At 33.9% G+C, this 21847-nt stretch overlaps 1 protein-coding gene across 12 annotated transcripts in view; it reads left to right on the top strand.

The window, feature by feature from the left end:
* EHBP1 (EH domain binding protein 1) overlaps positions 1–21847 on the top strand; it is a 365951-nt gene that overhangs the window by 149578 nt on the left and 194526 nt on the right. For 11 of the 12 annotated variants that reach the window (XM_078444539.2, XM_078444536.2, XM_078444535.2 and 8 more), the window contains 2 exons: positions 13126–13307; positions 15858–15997. In XM_078444539.2, coding sequence (XP_078300665.1) covers positions 13126–13307; positions 15858–15997 — 322 coding nt within the window. Of the gene's footprint in view, positions 1–13125; positions 13308–14261; positions 14499–15857; positions 15998–21847 lie in introns of those variants that run through there. The other variant, XM_078444544.2, reaches the window with a different exon arrangement.

Raw genomic sequence — 21847 nt, 5'->3', positions numbered from 1 at the left:
TTATTTTGTTTTAGACAGAACAAAACGAAGTTTTTAGGTTGAATTTGAATGAAAAGTACCAGGAAGCAAGTGTGATAATTCCGTTAGGGGTGATATAAGGTGCTTTTGCATTGGGGGTGACAGGTTGTATTAAGAAACTTCTATGGTCCCTCCCAATTCCACATTATCTCATTTAACAGTTTTTGTTTGAGTCAGTAGAGAAGACGGTAATTTACACAAATATTTCAGTGTGTTCTTTACTGCAAATAAATCACATGGGCTAGAGAGTAAGATCTAATAACTGAGACTTTTAAGTGTCAGACACATCTTTAGAATGCTGTTCAGAGTTCTGTCTGTCCCTTCATCTCCTGGTGCCCTGATTCAGTGGTATAAAATCAGAATAGAATTTAGAGTTCTGATTGTCAAGAATGAACAGAATCAGGCATTAGGCTGTGAGGCTCTGAAAGGTTATATGCTGCAAGCATTAATTTATCATCAGATACTTACTACCTGCTTAAGGTGATGGTGAAACATAGCATCTAAACAGACAAAATAAGAGAGAGTATTGGTTACAATGATAACTGCAGATTTAATCTGGAGAGTTCCAATAAAATAAATTCTTGAACAATCCTAATAAGTCATTAAGAGTTTCTAAATTAAGAGCTTAGGTCAGTGTGAGAGAAGTGAACTTTGTTGTGATGGCTATTTCTTTATGGAAATGTTCAGTTCTATTCCTGTAAAATTCAAATGAGAATTTTGCTTCTGGCAGTGTGACGTGACTAGCTAGCGTGGATAACTCCCCTATTGGAAAACAGTTAAAAACTTGGGTAAAATATGACCAAATGATCTTTGTAAATGCACTTCTTAAGTAACACAGATAGAAAGAACCCAAAGAAACTAAAAAAAATAAAATAAAATAAAATAAAATTGAAAGCAGGAAGTCTAGAAGATAAGTATTCATCTTAGTTTTCCCACTGAGGATTTCTACTGAAGCCATGATTTACTGCTTTTGCCTCTGCATGGAGATGCAGGAAAAGTCTAGCACTGGCCATGCCCACAAGATGGGAGGCCTAATAAAGTCCCTTTGTTGCACAAAGCTGATATCCCAGAGGTGTACCATCAGTGTAATGAACTCATTGCACAGAAGAAAACAATGAGGAAGATTGCCTCTTCTGTTCTTAGTATTAATAGGTAGAAGTGATATTGAAATTTTATAAATAGGAACTAGTCTTCTTTGGATTTCATTTATGTATGTTCTTGATGTTGTGATAAAATTATTATTTTTATTAAATTTCATCCCTTGAATATTAAGTCTTTTTAATATTCTCTCTGACAAAATGGAAAGTATGCATAAAGTACTTATACTGCATTGCAAAGAGCAAAGTTACTTAAGCATTTGTGTGATTTCTTGAGTGGTAAACTAATCACCCTTTTTCCCTGGAACACCATTTTTACTTGAAAAAATGACTGACTTCTTATGAACACTTAGGTATTAATTTAACAAACGTTTTCCTGAAACTGAACACAGTGATTTTGCTACTTAAAGTGACTGAAATTGTTTGTTCCCAATGATAAAATATGAGCTTTCAAGTGAAAGTATTTTGCAAAACTTATTTTCAACATGTTAAGCTTGATAATTTTCCGAGTGTTTAAAGATTTTTCTGATGGAATATGTACTGATATAAGCAAATGTGATTCCTTTGGTATTATATAATGGAATGTGTAAACATTTAAAATATCTGCATAAGGGTGCTTAGGTGGCTCAGTCAGTTGAGCGTCTGACTTTGGCTCAGGTCATGATCTTGCTGTTAGTGGGTTTGAGCCCCATATCAGGCTCACTGCTGTCAGAGCAGAGCCTGCATTGGATCCCCTATCCCCCTCTCTCTCTCCCCCTGCCCTGCTCACTGGCGCTATCTCAAAAATAAAAACATTTAAAAAAATAGAATATCTGCATCATTCAGATAATCAGTATTTTCCAAAAGACTAAAGCATATGATGTTACAAACTTATGCATGAGTAAAAAACCCATTCAACATGCATGATTAGAGCATTGGATCTTAATTTAACAGAGTTTGAAAAGTTTGTGAAAAGTTTATTGATAGGGTTTCAGATTCCACATTACTGTTAACTGTTAAGAAAATACCATTTGTAGAGTTTTGATATAGTAGGAAAGAAGAGCTCAAATTGTCTGAAAGGATCATTAAAATACTCCTATCTTTTCCAACTGTATATCTGTATGAGGCTGGGTTTTCTTCGTATACTTCGATCTAAATAGCATATCACACAGATTGAACATGAGAGTAGAGATGAGAATCTAGCTGTCTGTCAAATTGGACATTAGTGATATTTTAGAGTGATACAAACACATTGAAGAGATTTGTAAAAATATAAAACAGTGGCACTCTTCTTATTAAATTGTTTTGTATAGAGGGTATACAGAAAGCAACAGGTCTGGATGGGTTCACTGATGAATTCTACCAAACATTTAAGGAAGTATACCAATTCTCTACAATCTCTTTTGGAGGATAGAAGCAGAAAAAATACTTAGTAGCTTATTCTCTGAGGCCAACATTACCTTATACTAAAACCAAAGACATTACAAGAAAACTATAGAATAATACCTCTTAATGACATAGATGTAAAAATTCTCAACAAATTATTAGCAAATCAAATCCAGAAAAATGTGAGAAGAATTATATGCCACAACCAAGTGGGATTTATCTCAGATATGCAAGTCTGGTTCAGTATTTCGATGAATGTAATCCACCACATCGATATACTAAAACAGAAAAATCACAGGACTGTATCAGTAGATGCAGAAAAAGCATTTGACAAAATCTAACACCCATTAATGATAAAAATAAAAAATCTCAGCCAGCTGGGAATAGTGGAAAACTTCTTCAACTTCATAAAGAACATCTACAAAATCCCAACAGTTCACATCATGCTTTATGGTGAGAAACTCAAAACTTTCCCGCAAAGATCAAGTACCAGGCAAGGATGTCCTTTCACCACTTTTCTACATCATACTGTTAGTCCTTACTGATGAAATAAGACATGAAAAGAAAATAAAAAGTATACATATTGGGAAGTAAGATGTGAAACTCTCTTTGTTCATAGAATACATGATCATCTATTTAGAAAACAAAAGAATCAACATAAAAACCTCCTGGAACTAACTGATTATAACAAGGTTGCAGAATGCAAGATTTATATATGGAAGTCATTTGCTTTCCTATATATCAACAATGAACAGTGAAATTTGAAATTAACACAATTTCATTTACATTAGCACCCCAAAAACCAGAATACTTAGGTGTAAAGCTAACAAAATATGTACAAGATGTGTATGAAAAATACTGTAAAATTCTGATGAATGAGATCAAAGAACTAAATGAGAGATATTCCATGTTCATGGATAGGAAGACTCAATATTGTCAAAATGTCAGTTCTTTTTAGCTTGACCTACAGATTCAATCATTCACGATGAAAATCCCAACAAAGTATTTTGTGGATATCAACAAACTGATTCTAAAGTTTATATGAAGAAGCATATGGAGAAGACTCAGAATAGCCAACACAATATTGAAGGAGAAGAACAAAGTTAGAGGACTGATACTACCTGAATTCAAGAGTTACTATAAAGCTACAGTAATCACTACTGTGTGATACTGATGAAAGAAGAGACATCAGTGGAACAGAACACAGAACCTAAATATAGACCCCATAAATATAGTCACCTGATCTTTGACAAAGGAGTGAAACTAATGAAGCAAAGATAATCTTTTCAACAAATGGTGCTGGAACAACTGGACATCCATATGCAAAAAAAAAAAAAAAATGCATCTAGATAGACACTTTACACCCTTCACAAAAATTAACTCAAATTGTGACCTAATGTGATCTCAATGTGAAGTGCAAAACCGTAAAACTACTAGAAGATAACACAGGAGAAAACCTGGATGACATTGGGTATGGTGATGCCATTTTAGATAGAAAACAAAAGATATGATCCATGCAAGAAATAATGGATAATTTCATTGAATTTAAAAACTTGCCTTGTGACAGACAGTATCAAGAGAAGAAGAGAAGCAACAGACAGGGAGACAATACTTACAAAAGACACATCTGATAAAGGAGTGTTATCCAAAATATACAAAGAACAATACAAGAGCAAACAACCCAATTTAAAAAATGGGACATAAACCTTAAGAAACATTTAGCCAAAGAATACGCACAGATGGCAAACAGACATATGTCAAGATGCTCCACATCATGTCATCAGGGAACTGCAAATAAAAACAATGAGATACCACTATCCACCTTCCATAGAATGGCCAAAATCTGGAACACTGACAACACCCAGTGCTGGTGAGGATGTGGACCAACATCTTTCATATGTTGCTGGTGGGAATGCAGAGTGCTACAGCTACTTGGAAGGGAGTTTGGTGGTTTCTTATAAAACTAAACGTAATGTTTCCATACAACCCAGCAGTCATACTACTTGGTATTTACCCAAACAAAATGAAAACCCTTGTCCACATAAAAACCTGCTCATGGATGTTTTATAGTAGCTTTATTCATAATTACTAAAATTTTGAAGCAGTTGAGGTGTCTTTCAAGAGATGAATGGATAAACTGGGGTACATGCAGCCAATGGAATATTATTTGGCACTAAAAAGAAGTGACCTATCAAGCCATGAAAAGACATAGGGGAACCTTAATGCATATTAGTAAATGAAAGGGGCTAATCTGAAAAGACTATGTAATTGTATGATTACAACTATGTGATGTTCTGGAAAAGGTAAAAATATGGAGAAAATAGATCACTTTTTTGTTGTTGCCAACGGTGGGGAGTAGGGGAGATGAATAGGTGGAGCATAGAGGATGTTTAGGCAGTAAAATATCATTTAATATTATAATGATAGATATGTGGCGTTATATATTTGTCCAAACAAATAGAATGTACACCACCACAAGTGAACCCTAAGGTAAACTATGGATTTAGGGTGATTATGATACATCAGTGTAGGTTCATCCTTGGTAAACCGTGTAACATACTGGTTAGTCATGTTGATAATGGGATAGGCTCTGTATGTGTGTATGCTCAGGATTATATGGGAAATCTCTGTGCCTCTGTCTTGATTTTGTTGTACACCTAAAACTGCTCTAAAAAATAAAGTCTTTTAAAAAGTATATTTATTCTTCATAAAAATATGTTAACATGAGTTTATTAGTTATGTTTGAGTGAATTAAATATTTTCTAAATTTCTTATATTTAATTTTTTAATGAAGCAAATATTGATAGATGGAACCTACATAAAGGCTCCTTGTAGTTCTCAAAACATTTATTTATTTATTTATTTATTTATTTATTTATGTTTATTTATTTTTAAAAAGAGAGAGAGAGAGAGAGAGAGAGCATGAGAGGGGGAGGGGCAGAGAGCGAGAGAGACACAGAATCTGAAACAGGCTCCAATCTGTCAGCATAGAGCCAGATGTAGGGCTCAAACTCATGAACTGACAGATTATGACCTGAGCTGAAGTTGGACACTTAACTGACTGAGCCACCCAGGTGCCCCTCTCAAAGCATTTAAAAGGGCCTTGAAATAAAAACTTTTGGGAACTGTTGATCTGCACTCTCCACTAAAGGACAGAGATCATCAGACTGGATTAAAAAATTTTCTGGCTATATGCTGTGTATAAGAGACAGTCCTAAAATAAAAGGAGGTTATTTCAGAAGGAAAAAAAGGAACCTGAGAAGAAATGTTTGAGTAGCTTTTCAGTTCTTGCACGTATTTATTCCTTGATTTGTGTCCTTTAGAAAATGTTCCATGACCTTATATTTGACATTTCTACTGCCCTGCAGGTCCTTATCACGTAAGAAATTGAATGATTTGTCGCTATAGGCGATTCAGCAGTGTATGCATACCAGTTAAATACTTTTTAAGGACCTGTGGAACATGTATGAAGTTGATCATGACTTAAGCCATGAAACTTGCCTCAATACATTTTGAAGGATTGAAATTAAGTAGATCCTATTCTGTGACCCCCAAATCAATGAAATGTAATCTATTACATAAAGATAAGTAGAGGGGATAAGTAGAAAGGTGGCAGTTAAGTCAATTAAACATCCGACTCTTGATCTCGGCTCAGGTCATGATCTCGCAGTTTGTGAGTTCAAGCCCTGCATCAAGCTCTGGGCTGATCACGCAGAACCTGCTTGGGATTCTCTCTCTTCTTCTTTCTGCCCTCTCCCGCTTGTGCTCTCTCTCTAAATAAATAAATAAATAAACATAAAAACAAGAAAGTAGAAAAACTCCATATAGTTGGAAAAAGGTTCTAAACACGAGTCAAAGAACTTGTAATGAAAAATTAGAAAATATTTAAATACAAGATAACAAAATAATTAATAATAAAATGTGAGGTATAGTTAAAATAGTACTTAGAGAAATATATAGTCCTAAATGCTTAGATCAGGAAAGAAGGAATGCTCAGAATTCAGGAGTTAAAATATACCTGAGGGAACTAGGAGGAAGGAAATAGTAAAAATGAGCGTAAACTACTAAAATAGAAAACATACTAGAAAGGGTCAACAAAGCCAAAAGTTGTTGATTGGGAAAGCCCAAGGAAATTGACAGTTTCTAGCAAGAATTATCTAGAAACAAAAAAGAGCAGACACAAATGGCATTGGGAGTGTAAAAAGTACAAAACTATAGATTTTGCAGAAATTAAAATAATAAAAAGATTTTAAAATGTTTTATGTCACTAAATTTGAAGTCTTGGATGAAATGTGTAAATTCCAAGGGGGAAAATACTTATCCAAATTGACATTGGGAGACACGAAACACCTGAATACTTCTATAATCATTAAAGAAATTATATCTGTAATTAGAAACCTTCTCTAAAAGAAAACAAGCTCAGATAACTTTGGATTTTTTCCAGGAATGTGGAGTTGCTTTAATTTTAGAAAATCTATTAAATTATCACATTAATAAGTTAAGGGTTTAAAAGATCTTAAATTATCCCAAAATAATTTTAAAGTGATAAAAGTTTAACACCTATATGTAAAAATAAAATTAGAAGTAGATTTAAAACCTCAAAGTCATAAGAGAACTTAATTTTATAAAGAGTAATATTTTTGAAAGAAGAAAAAGTAAACCTATAGGAAACATATTTTAGGATGAAAAATCAGAAACATTCCCTTTTAAGATCGAGAATAATATAGGAATGACCCCTTTACAATACCTAGTCGGAATCATGATGAGAACTCGATGTTGAACATAAGAAACACATCACAAAAATGTTAATGTTATTTCATTGTATCAAGTTAAGAAATATGTAAAACTACACACTATATTCTTTTTTGACTTTTTATTGTGATAAAATCTACAAACAAAACTTACTTTTTAAAACATTTTTAAGTGTGCAGCTAGTTCTGTCGCATTAAGTACACTCACAGTGTTGTACCCTTCACCACTATCTGTTTCAAGATTGTTTTCATTATACCAAATAGAAACTCTGTATCCATTAGACAATAACTCTCCGTGTCCCCTTCTCCCATGCCTGGTAATATCTGCTCTACTTTCTGTCACTATATATTTGCGTATTCCTCATATAAGAGGAATCATAACAGTATTTGACCTTTTGTGTCTGGCTTATTTCACTTAGCATAATGTCCTCAAGTTTCATCCATGATGTATCATGTATCAGAATTTCATACCTCTTAAGGCTAATATTCTGTGGTATAGATATACCACATCTTGTTTATCCATTCATCAGCAACATGTTCTTTAGGGTTGCATACATAAGTAGTATTCTTTTTTGGAAAAGAGGAGAGAAGAAGTAATCCAAAATTCAAGGTGGTAATCATCTCTGGATGGTGGAAGGAAAGGGAGGCGATTCAGGAGAGGACATAGTAGTGTTCTATTTCTTTAGCTGGATGGTGGTACAGGATGTTCATTTTATTAGTCATTAAAATAGTACTTCTGTGTTTTATACTTCAGTATCTATAATGTATTTCACAATTGTAAAAAATCAACATTGCCATTAAGTTTAATTAAAGTATTAGTGCATGACAATCTTTTTAGAACATTTTGTTTAATAAAACTCTGAAAAATCATAAAATCGAAGTAGTGCTCCCCCACATCCCCCTATCCTTGTATATAGGAGAAAGAGTTCAATTTCTAGCTTGTGGTTTATTTTATGTGACATTTTAATAGGTAGAGGAAGTCTGTCAAATATTTTAATAGGAGAGGTATTATATTAATCTTGGGATCCATAATAAATGAAACATCGTACTATGAACTATTCTGTAAGAAGACCCTAACTTGAATAATTTGGACAAGAGATATTCTTTCCAAAGTCTTATGATATGAAAAAAAGAATACACTAAATTTAACTAAATTTAATTAACTTGCTTGCTACATTATGTTATATACCTGTTGTTGTTAGCTTGGGTGGGGGTTGGGGAAGTGGCAAGATTAGATACATGCTTTTTTGGTAAAATCTATAATGTTTAAAAATAGTTATAAAGAAGTCCCGAATCTTACAAAACTGTATTTATTTTTTTATTTTATAATCAGTTCATTCTTTACTAATAAAGTCATTATAGGGGCGCCTGGGTGGCTCAGTCGGTTAAGCGTCCGACTTCGGCTCAGGTCATGATCTCACGGTCCGTGAGTTCAAGCCCCGCGTTGGGCTCTGTGCTGAAAGCTCAGAGTCTGCTTCAGATTCTGTGTCTCCCTCTCTCTATGACCCTCCCCCGTTCATGCTCTGTCTTTCTCTGTCTCAAAAATAAACAAACATTTAAAAAAATTTTTTTTTTAAATAAAGTCATTATAAATTTTTTCCCTTTTAAGCTATACAGAGAAAACATGTATTCACCTATTGCTCGTATGGTTATCACCTGAATGAGGGTGCACATTGAAGTGGAGAATTTGTTTTAGGTCTGGTAAGAATGTTGGGGGTCAATGCATAGATTTTAGTAACATAACTGCCTTACTTTAATTTTGTTTTTACTGTTTATTTTTGAGAGAGAGGAGAGAGAGAGAGAGAGCAAGTGGGGGAGGGACAGAGAGAGAGAGAGAGAGAGAGAGAGAGAGAGAGAGGGAAACATAGAATCTAAAACAGGTTCCAGGCTCTGAGCTGTCAGCACTGAGCCTGACATGGGGCTCAAACTTGGGAATCGCTAGATCATGACCTAGGCCAAAGTCGGATGCTTAACTGACTGAACCACTCAGGTGCCCCCATAGCTGCATTGCTTTAAACATCCTGCATTGAGTTATGTTTATTTATTTTCCTAATTTCAAGATTGGTGATCCAGGAAGGATTACTTGTAATATTAGTGTAATAAATCAGGTCAAGTGGTCAATAAATATTCATAATAAATACTATTTATTAAGTACCTACCGTATGCTAAAAACTCTACTAGATATTTTAGTATATTGTTATAAGAGTTTCTCCAGGACATGTATCTAAGATGGATATTATTGCTGAGTTGTAAGATATGCATGTGTTCCACTTTACAAGGTAATGTCAACTTGCTTTCCAAAGCGGCTATATCAGTTAGAACTTTCTCCTGCAGTGTAAGAGAGTTTGTTTGCATTGTTCCCCATTTTTATCATCACTTGGTATTGTCCAGCTTTTAAAAATATTTGTCAATCTGGGGCGCCTGGGTGGCTCAGTCAGTTGAGCATCTGACTTCAGCTCAGGTCATGATCTTGCAGTTCGTGGGTTCGAGCCCCGTGTTAGGCTCTGTGCTGACAGCTCGGAGCCTGGAGACTGCTTCGGATTCTGTGTCTCCCTCTCTCTCTGCCCCTCCCCCACTCGTGCTCTGTCTCTCTCTGTCTCACTCTGTCTCAAAAATAAAGATAAACATTAAAAAAAATTTTTTTAAATATTTGTCAATCTGACAGTGTGAAACTAAGGCTCGGATACATGAAGAAATGGGCCAGAAATTAACCAATGAATAAATGCTGGTGTTACATTCAAATGCAGGTTTGCCTGATGGCAACTACAATAGGCTGGATTTCAAAGAAATGGAAATATATAGGCTAAGTCGTTTTTATAGCAGAGAATACTTAGGAAAAATGAAAGTGATATTTCTTAAGCAAAAATGATTATATTATGTAAGAACTTTCTGAGGGGAAGTATTTCTGAAAGTGTGATTTTAGATTAACTGGATTAGAATCACCTGGTAGTAGTGGTGAGTGTGTGGGAGGGGTGGGCTGGGAGTAGAGAAGGGAGGTACATATTATTTTTAGAAATGTAGCAGATTCCTGAGCCTATCTCTGGTTTTGCTAATTTAAGATCTCTGGGGATAGGATCCAGTCATCTAAATTGTCTAAAGCTCTCTTACTTTTATTTTTGTTTTTTAGTAAACACTAAAGTTAACTTTGGCTTTAGGAGTTTTGAAGTAATTCCTCAAATATTGTCAGATTCACATACAAACATGTATGAACGTAGGCCAAGAGACAGAAACTTAGTCTTACATATATGTGAACACTCACTGACTTTGTCATTGTTCTTTCTTTCTCTTAAAATTCCTTTTACTATTTTTTCTCTCATTTCTGTCCCCTTCTGTACCTTGCCCGACATGAAATAGCATTAGGACTCTGGCAGCAGTAAGAGTAATTCTAAATTCTCTCTGCCTGGCTGGCCCCTACTCCTTTGTGGAAGGACTATAAGATGCAAAAGACACGCTCGTCTCACACTGCAATCGCTTATTTCATTCCTCTTTATAGAACTGATGATAGCGGTGATATCAGTTGTGGGCTGGTAAAGACTTAGACTCGGTTGTAAAAAGTGGAGATTCATGGAGCTGAGGTAGAGCTGTGAAAGATCCTTAAAGAGGAAAACAATGTGGGAGCTTGGTGGAGAATTACTAGAAATACAGTTCAGACCTCTTTTCCCAGCACAGACTCTAGTGAGATCCTGCGTTAACAATAGAAATGGATATTGTAGACTCAAAAGACTCTGTTCTGCTCACCTGTCCAGACCTTACAAAGGGCTGTTTTCATTGTTGCTGAGCAAGTAAATACTTAAAGTGGTACAACTAAATATGGTTAGAATTTAGTAGCTTTTATTTTCTGTTGTTTCAGAGACTGATATACCAAAAAGTTAAAAACTGCTTGAGTTCAGCAGAAAACCCGTCTACAAAATTTTTATCTAAAAAATGAATTTGAATGTTAATTGTCAAAACTCTAGATTTTATAGCAATTATCCTTAAATTGGGCTTTCAAAATTATGCTCATTTCCAAGTTACCTTAATTTTTATAGTTTATTTGGTTATAAAAAATAATTATTATTAGGGGATTAGTGTCATACTTTGTGAAACAGATTTGTTTAAAAAATCTGAAAATAATGTGTGGCAGTTTGTATGTCATGCTTCCAAAACAGAGGCTTTAAATCCTATATTATATGTAAAAGTTGTTAGCTATTCTAAAGGTACAATAAGAGATTATTGTTCATATCAGTGTAATAAATTGATACTACCTGATCATACTTTTTCATTTTGCACATTGTCAGAACCTTGGACCTTAATCTTATTCTTTGATTGACAGTAGCGACCAGGGAAAGAACAATTGTATTGTTTGGGATAGTCACATCTGTTCAACTTGATTCAGTTGAGGGTATTTGCATATTCTTAAGTATTTCTTCTGAGAGGGCTTAAATCCTTCTCAAGTGCTTGATGCATTTTTGAAATTCATTCATAAGGTATCTACATGCACTAATAGCTCTGTATAATATTGCTGTGCATAATCTGACAGATAAGACAACATTTTAAAACAAGGTATTCTTTAGGGATGCTACATTACATTTTTTACTTGTCCTGCTGGCAGAAATGTCAATTCTTTTCTAAAAGGCTGGCTTAATGTTTTGATTAAATTAGTATATCTTTATTTTAGGCAGGTTTGTCAATCAGAAGACAAATAAAATAAAGATTTATTAAATAATAATTCAAAGGTTAATGGTAGTTTTTCCAGCCTTGGTTGGAAAATTGAATAATTTTATAAAAACCATTGTAGAGCTTAAATGGATTTCTGTTTAGTCTCCTTATTTTATAGGGATGTTTAGTGAGGCTTGTTTTCTTACTCAGGGTCACACAGCTTAAAAATTAGGCCTTATTTTAGATCTGAACTCCAAACCAGTAAATCCTAAGGAATGCTGGTGTATGACCTCTGGTTTACATTAATGATGTCATATGAACTCTGGTTTACTTTATTTGCAAATTATCCTCATCTAAATGTTCCCTTGCCATTAGAACACGTAGTAAGGGATTACGTCTTAATCATCTTCATATCTCTCTTGAATCAACAACGTGTCTTATACATAGGTAATGTCCAATCATTATTTTGCTGTTTTGTTTTCACTGTTCTCCTAGGCTATTATTCTATTAAGGATAATTTTGAAATGAGATAGCTTATTTCTAGAATGTTAAGTACCCTTGATAGCAAATAGGTGTTATTTTGTATTCATTTCTGATGAATTGGTAGTCTCTGGAGAATTTTGAGACCTGCTAGAATCGCTTGGCAGTGTCTGCCACAGACATAGCATCAGAGAAACCAACGGTTTCTTCCTTGATAGATGTGATCTTAGGGGAGGGAGAGAGAACTGTGGAGTGGAGTGATCAAAAAAGGCCCTAGGAAGAAATAAGGCTCAGATTAAGATAGAACTCAGATACTGTAGTAAAAACGAGACACAATGCCACAGAGGCTGGAAGTTCTATAAAAATGGTAGGCATTCAAAAAGGAGAAATACCATTAATTACATTAAATAGAATGAAAGGAAGGAAAACAGTTGTCGAGTACTTTTGATACCTATCTCTGTGTTCTATCCTCTTTTTAGAGGAATTCTGGAGGCTTTCTGTCCTAGTTTCCATTCCTTGCTTTCCCTTTTCTGACATATTTAGAGTTGTTTTAGTTTATTTCTACCTCGGCCAGCTCTCTCCAATTTATGTATGCCTTATTTAAAGATGTAAAAGTTGCAATATAACTTCATCACAATTTTATTTCAATATTGTGTTACAGGAATACATTGGGGAAGGAAGTTTCAATTGTTATTTAATCATGTTATTTAAATAGTGTTTTAAAATATTTGGGTGTAAAATAACTCCAAAATTCCAAATTATATTTTATCTTCCAGGAATCCCCTTCTGGTCGAAGGAAAGCTCTGGCTACTAGCAGCATCAACATGAAACAGTATGCAAGCCCTATGCCAACTCAGACTGATGTCAAGTTAAAATTCAAGCCATTGTCTAAAAAAGTTGTATCTGCCACTCTCCAGTTTTCATTATCTTGCATTTTCCTTCGGGAAGGAAAAGCCACGTAAGTTTCTTTTGTCAAAAAGACAAGCTGCTTCTCAGTGTGTTTAAAAACTGTATGTAAACAGCTTTTGACTTAGTAGACTGGCAACAGTTGAGAATATCCTACTGCATACCAGTCATTCTTGCCATTCTTTGTTTCAGAGGCTGAATTAAATGAACTCCTTCGTGTATATAGTCTCTTGACTCTAGAGAATGGGCAATAATATAAAAGTAATATTATAGCAATTTCCAAATTTTAAATTGTGTATCATAGGGTGCCATCCATGTTTGTTTTGTATTAATTGTCTTTAGTGTAAGTAGTTGTACTCTGAAGTACAGACAGCGCAGTTTGTAGAGCTGTTTGATGCAGCTGAGATATAAGAGGAACCCAAGATGAAAAGTTCAGGATAAGAGGGATGAAAGAACTAAAGGGACTTTTACCAATTCATGTTCTTTGGCCCGGCCTTCCAAAAGTTGTATAGCAAAGTACAATTTTCTATATAATTATCCTTTTAAGCAATCACTTCTTAAGTACTGAATAGGCATTGCACAAAGGTAATTCCTACACCAGTTCTGATCTCCTAAGTGTAAAATTCTAACTGTATAAAATGAGGTAAACATGCCTGGAACAGGAAAAATGTAACATTTACCATGCTTGTTGCATACATTCAAGTCAAGGATGAGTGTATGTTTGGGGTGTAATGAAAGGGTTAGTACTTACTTGGAGAGGAAGATCAGGGAGGGAAGAAATGGAAACTCTAAGCCTGGATTTGAAAGGTGAGAGAAGGAAGCCAGCTATGAACATTTCGATCCAATCTGAATCATAGTTCTAAATGTATTTGAGCCAGTGGAATGTGGTTACTATATTTGGCCATGTCTACTTGACTGATTAGACTGGATTCTGTGCGTCAGTCAAAATGAGATGTTTGGCACTCATCTACAGGGTAGCAAATGACTTGGTAGATAACTGTAAGCCTCATCTCTGGAAAGTTGGCTTTTGAGTGAGTGTGGCAGAGGGACAGTGCAGAATGGAAGCAATCAGTCTTTCATCTCAGGACCTTAAATTTTAGACTTAAATACTGAGAACCTAAAAATAAAGATCTTACCCTGAAGTTCAAGCCATAATGAAAGGAAAGAAAACACAGGAAGAAAAGAGAAAACAAAATCAGAGAAGATCCTTTGAATGTGGACTCCTTTCCACTGGGCAGAAGCAGTAAGTGAATCAGCACCATCCATCCCTGGGAGAATCTGGGAAATTCAGTCAAACCAAATGTCTCAATTCCAGTGGAAATTTCTCTTAAAACACCCTAAACTCCCTCTCTGCCTCCACACTCCTTGCCTCCTTAACCTTTCATAGAGAAAAATGTTCAAGGTTAAAGTATGAGGAAATTACAGAGGTAAAATTAAGCAAGTTAACATTTCAAGAGTAATGATATATCTTGAAATTATCCCTCATTGACAGGTGAGCAATTTGTATAGCATTCATATAAGGTAATACAACTTTTTTTGTTCATGCAGACTTGATATCACTAAATTTATTTTTAAAAGGGGAAATGGTTATGTCAACTGTAGGCTTACATGAGATAAAATGCAAAGAATTTCAAAAACCAGTTTAGTCTGCATAGTTGTACTATATTTAGAAAATAAGTGAATGTTAACAAACATTTCTTTACAAAAGAGTTTTCTTGTTTTGTTTCTATTTTATTGTAGTTAGAACATGAGAAACAGTATCTTAATTTGAAATTCTGAATTTTAGGGAAGAATATCAGATTGAATTTAGTTTGTATGTAATGTGTTAGAAATGTGTTTTACTCACGGTAGTTTATTTGAAATTTAAGGTGAAAATGATATTTCAGGAAAACTTCATTATTTGATTTGTTTAGAGTAAGGTAAACTTTATATACTTATATTTAAAATACTTCAAGATAAAAAACATTTTTACATTTTATCCAGTATGTGGTATTTAACTTATAGTCAATCCAGGTCATTTTTCATTTTGTAATTTTTAAAAATGCTGTTCCAATAGTTCCTTCACTTTTGGGGAGTTATGGCCCCTTTGAGAAAAATGTACATTTAAATAAGATTTACGTATAAGTTTACAGTGGTTTACCATTTCTTTTTCCTCCTACCCACAAAACCAAAAGGGTTCATGGATTTCAGATTAAGAATTTCTATTCTAATTTATTTTGAAAACTTGAATATTTTAAAGTCTAGATCTTATTGATTTGCAAACTATCTCACTGTTTTATGAAACAAGTTTTTATTTCCAGACTTAATGATTAGGAACCCACACTTTAATCCTGTGAAGAAAATTTTAGTCTTCCATAGATGGCAGCAAAGAGTTAAACTAACTCCTAACTAGTTAGTTTTTAATCTAGTTTGCTTTTTACTAATTAAACATGCCATTTAAAAATTAATGAATATGACTATTTAGGTTTTTCAGTAGTCTTGTACAACTATTTAAAAGGGCTCATTAATATTTAGAAAAAAGACTATATTATTATTTTCTTAAACTTTTTTCAAACAATGTCATTTAATGAACTGTGTATTAAATTTGAAATCATTGATGTAGGGATGAAGACATGCAAAGTTTGGCTAGTTTGATGAGTATGAAGCAGGCTGACATCGGCAATTTAGATGACTTTGAAGAAGATAATGAAGAAGATGATGAGAACCGAGTGAACCAAGAGGAAAAGGCAGCAAAAATTACAGGTTGGTTTTATTAGCATTAAGCTAAAAGTTTATCTTTTTTTCTTGAGAAGTTGAAAACTCAGTTTTCCAGGAAAAAAGAATGCTGCTAGAGTATTTTTTCTTCCGTAAGCCTTTTAATATGCCATTTAGTTCTCTGAAAACTTTATGTGCTGATGGTTAATAACAGATTTTCAGAATTTAAAATGAAGTCCAAGCTTAGTCAAGAAAGCATAAAACTTTACTGGGACTACTGATTATAGTATAAAGTGGCCTAAATATGTTCACACTTCTTATGTCATTGTATGGATGAACCTTCTTATAAGTAAAGATCTGCCTTAAGGGTGGCATGACAAAATGCATTGGCTACTGTTTCCTAGCTCATGTGCATTTATTCACATAAATTATGTGCACATTCTTTGGTTTGGATTTGTATATATCTCATGTATCCTTATATCTAGAAGGTTCCATGCAAGTATTCCTTATAGCTGGCTTGGTCAAACTACTTAAGATGATTAAATATTTAGAATCTTTTGTATTGATTGGGCAATAAATATTTATTGGTAATCTATCACCTTAAGGAATTGATGTCATACCTTTATTATTGGAGTGAGAATCAAGCGCTGTGTACATATTCCTTTCAGCTAATGAAGTGTCCTAAATTTCTGTAATGAGATCCCTAGACTTCTATCATCTAGGTGATATGTTTCCAAATTCATAGGGCACTTTGGCAGTCATCTCTTGGCTTAGCCTCAACTCTTACTGTTATATGGGGAATTTCCATTGATCATATGGCGCATTTAACTCCTTAGCCAAAAACTTTCTTGACTTTCTCAATTCTAGTGATGTTCACTTTCACTCCACTTCTAGAAGTTTATTATAAGGAATTGATTAGACTTATATGCAAAGGTGTATGTTTTGTCCTGTGTAAATTTTATAAATTATTAATTTCTAATTTATGATTGCTGTTTTGATTTCTTAATTAACTCAAGGGTTGTTTAGGAGAGTGGGTTTTATCATGGACTTTTTTATTTTTAGTTAGTTACCAGTTTAATTTTATTTAAATAAGTTGCTGAAGCCTTTCAAATTTCAATTTCATATGAGTGAGGGTTTTTTTCTTTGTAGTCTAGATACATGATCTATTTTTGTAAATTTTAAGTATCTTTTTATATATATTTTCTATTTGTTGGATTCAGCATGTATTTATTAGGCCAAACTTTAAATTTATATTATTTAGTTATTTATAGTCTTATTCTTTTTGTGTAGTTCATCTTTGAAATACTAAGAACTTCAATGCTAAATTCTTTAGTGCATAAAAATTAATTTTCTAATAGTTTCATTATGGGTTGTAATTTGATCAGTTTGCCCCACTTTATGCCTCTTGCCGTGAAATTTTGTCTGGTGTTGATATTTTAACTCATGCTTTCTTTATATTTATATTTTCCTGGTGTATTTATCACTTTATTTTTAACCTGTATTAAGTACTTCTCTTATAAATAGTATTTGGTTTATCTATCTTTATATTCTTTGCCCTTAATAGTTACATATTTTTGATAACTGCATACTTAATTTCACTTACATTACTTTATCCTTTTATTTGGGAATTTTCTTATTATTTTTTTCCATTCACACCTTAAAATTTACCATTCTCAAATGTTCTTTATTTAAGCATTTTTAAATACAGTTATTTGGAAGCTATACATTCTGTTTTCATTTTAGTCTACTATCATCTAAGATAAAAAAGCCAGACAGATAAATGAATGAACCTGTATTTCTCTACCAACATTAAAAATAAAACAGTCATGCTTGGCTGGCTAAGTCAGTTGAGCAAGTGACTCTTGATCTCAGGGTTGTGAGTTTGAGCCCCACGTTAAGTATAGACATTGCTTAAAAATAAAATCTTTAAAATAAATAAATAAAACAGAACGTATTGACTCACCTCATATAAGATGAGAGAGTCAATATTTTTTTTTTTATTTAAACCCCTCCCAGCTGTTATTTTTATTTGAGTAAATTTTGGGGTTCTTCTTTCAATAATAAATGCAGACATTTGCATTAAGTTAAAAAAAAAATTTTTTTAACTTTTATTTATTACTGAGAGACAGAGAGAGACAGGGTATGAGCATGGGAGGGGAAGAGAGAGGGGGAGACACAGGATCTGAAGCAGGCTCCAGGCTCTGAGCTGTCAGCACAGAGCCTGACACGGGGCTCGAACCCACAAACCACGAGATCATGACCTGAGCCAAAGTAGGACGCTCAACCCACTGAGCCACCCAGGCGCCCCTGCATTATGTTTATAATCATTTCAGCAACAATTATATGATACTTTTTAAAATGCCCTGTCTTTCCTATCTTTGAGTTCTTTGTTTTATTTGGGTGGCTGAAGCACTTCAGGAAGGGTAAGTTAGTAACCTTTCTCTACTGCCACCAATGACTTTTTACCTATCCTTTAAATTTTAATAATATTGACACATACTCTGAGAAACCTTTCATGCCCACTCCCTCTTAAGCTTGACCATTCTATCCCTTAGGCTACTACTGTACTATTTACAAATGCAGACATTTTCTTGCAGCATGAATGTTTATAACTGCTGTGAGATATAATTTGATCTTTTAAATGGAGAATATGGTTTGTTCTTTGTGAATGACTTTTGATTAAAACTAAATCTCAATTAGGCCCTAGTACCATAAATAGGAAATTTTAAAACCCCACAGTTTTATAATTGTTTTGAGCAATGTTGTACTACTTTGATCACAGTAATGGGGAAAAAAGGTGGTAACAGTATGTCGGAAGTTCTTTGCTATTATTGAAAGGGAAAGAAAGGACATTATTTTTGAGTAAATTATAGATATAATGAAAACAATTATAATCAGATTTTATTGTCTTAGTCTGTTGGGGCTGCTATAACAAAATACCTTGGATGGGTAGTTTATAAGCAACTTAAATTTATTTCCCACAGTTTTGGAGACTGGAAGTCTGAGATCAAGGTGCCAGCATGGTTAGATGAGGGCCCTCTTCTGGGTCACAGACTTCTCATTGTATTCCTCACATGGTGGAAGGGGCAAAGGATCTCTCTGGGCCCCTTTTAGAAGGACATTAATCTTATTCATGAGGGCTCTGCCCTATGACCTAATCTTCTCTCAAAGGCCTTACCTCCTAATACCATCACACTGAGAATTAAGATTTAAACATGAATCTGGGGTGGGGGGGGGCACAAATATTCAGACCATAGTATCCCTTATTGCTTAAAAATACACATACACCTTATTTTCTAAAATTCCTGTAGAAGAAATAATTTTCTTTTAGATAGTCTAAAATTCTCTGACCCTAATTGAAGAAATTATTTTAATGCAACTTGTGATGATCCAAGGTTTCTTTGGAATTCTATTTTCTGTTATTATTTTATGTATGTATTTCTTTTCCCTGTTTCATGAAATTCCTTCAAGGTAGAGACTATGTTGTAACTGTTCTTTTTATCACTCGCTTCTGGCACATTGTCTGGAACATATTGAGAATTTAAGATGTGTTAACTGAAAGGTCATAAATCAATGAAGGGACTTCTTTCTCATATGATAGCCCATACTAATCACTCTGGCTTATTATCTTGTTCCATTTATTTAACCTTTACCCATATACGACCTTATCCAAGGTTGCATGGTCCCATTTTATGGAAAGCATGTGATCTTGGAGGACACATAATTCAAACCTTAAATAATTCAAGACTAGTTTTCCAAAAGTTATGAATTCAAAATGTATATTGAGGGAGCACAGGGGTAGATGGGGACAGTGGTGATTAGATGCATGCTCTTAAGTAAATCCAGTCATTATAACATTTTTGCTTTGATGTTACATTTTTTTTTCTCTATTATATTTCCAGAGTACAGTCACTTAAATTAATAGCACAGCATGTTATGGCAGTTGTTTGGCTTCCTTAGTTGCATTTTTTAGCACATGTAAATTCCATTCCAAAGTTATTATCTTTCAGGAATTTTTTTTAGCACCAGCACTACCACTCTAAAAATGTTTGGGTAAAGTAGTTTTAAGATAGTTAAAAATATATTAAAATTTAACAACAGTAATGTTAAAGCAATAGGTTAATACTAAACAAAATGAATGCATTTTATAAACATGGTACAAATAAAGTATGGTGGGTATTTTTATTTACCAACTAAAGTGGCAGTAATTTAAACACAGCTTATATTTGCTGTTCCTTGCAGCTTTGGAATTGCTAACAGAATGTTTATGGAGGAAAAAATCATTATTTAAAAAATTGCCTCTATTAATGATATCTTTATATTGCAATAGAAATGTGTAAAATGCAATCACATATCGATATAAATTGTATGGCTTTATTATTTCCCCAACTAAGCTGTAAACTTCTTGAGGGAACAAGACTGTTACAATTATTTTGTGATACCTTAGATTAACACCTAGAAGCTATTCATTTAATCAGTGATATGGAATATTGCTGTAAAATCAATAGTAATTAACAAAATATGTCTTCTGAAATTACAGTCTTTGCTAGAAGGTAAACATAAATCCATGATACCTGTACTTGGATTGATCAAAAATCCTTACCCTGTTCTACCTGGGCCAAATTCACTTCTAACTGGAAACATTTTGGGATTGGCTCTTAGGAAACTTTACTGATAGTGTTATATATAGGTGCATTCTACAGAGGTACAGCACCAGTGAATGGGCAAGAGAATTTTAAATTGCAGTTAGAAAAATTGCAGTTTGAAATGTAGTGGGAGTAATAGACCTTGGAGATGGAGAAACAAAGCCCATTAATAGAAAGTTTATTGTAGCCAGTATTAGAAAACATATATAGTTTTAAAACAGTCAGTGCCTCCATCTATATGGCATCCTCACAGTGCTTGAACCAGTATTTGGTAATATGACCATCTTTGATATATTGAATTTCTGAATACATATCAACAAGAGGAAAAAGGAAAGATTCCTCCATAAATAACATGTCTTACTGAAAATCAGGTTCAACTGAAACATTTTTTATAGGAAAGCATTATCGGAGAATTCAGACATTATGAAATATCTGAAAGATCCCAGTATACCTAAAGCTGTTGGAAAGGTAACCAAGGATTCTACATAGGTTCATCTAGACCTATACAGGTAACATAAGCCAGACTAAGCATTAGATTCACTTGGAAGGATATTGGAAACATAGTAGCATGCCAGCAGAGCATTGCTTTTTCACTGGAGTCCTCACAGCATCCGAGGTGCTATTCTTTGACCTCTGTCTCACATGACAGCTTGTGTACAAGGAGACAAGATCCACATAGTTAGAAGCAAGGATTGCCTTGGTTTAAAGTCCATTCTGCAGAAGAGCTGGTATATTTTGAAACGGTTAAATAGGTATAGTTTTCAGAGTCCCTGTAAGGGACATACCTAGTTACAAGAGTCCACAATTTTCTGAGCCCAAAACTGTGGCTTTCCATCAAATATATAGTCTATTCAGAGTCTTTCCATCCAAATGTAGTTTATAAATCAAGCTTCATTTTTACCATAAGCACTGGTGTTTATTAATCCCTTTCCTGTTGTTTATAATGTTAATTTTGGAGGAGGAAGAATGACATATTGACTAACTTCAGAGGATATAATCTTAAGCACCCATGGTAGTAGAAGAGATAACAGTTCATATTTGAAGAGCTAAAGTTGATTATGGTATGTCTCAGTCCTCTGAGATTATAATGTCCTACTGCTAAGACTTGTGAATGGGTAAAAATTGGTCTACCTCCTTTGAGTAGAAGGACTGTCAGGATGAACTTGGGACTCTGGTCAGAGAATACATCTATTAATTTGTTTCTGGTTTTTACCTGACCATTTACTCTCCAGTACCTAGGATACTCATGAAC

Source organism: Panthera onca, chromosome A3, assembly GCF_046562875.1.
Source record: "Panthera onca isolate mPanOnc1 chromosome A3, mPanOnc1 haplotype 2, whole genome shotgun sequence".
NCBI classification, from domain to species: domain Eukaryota; kingdom Metazoa; phylum Chordata; class Mammalia; order Carnivora; family Felidae; genus Panthera; species Panthera onca.
This window is presented reverse-complemented; position numbering and strand designations above follow the sequence as displayed.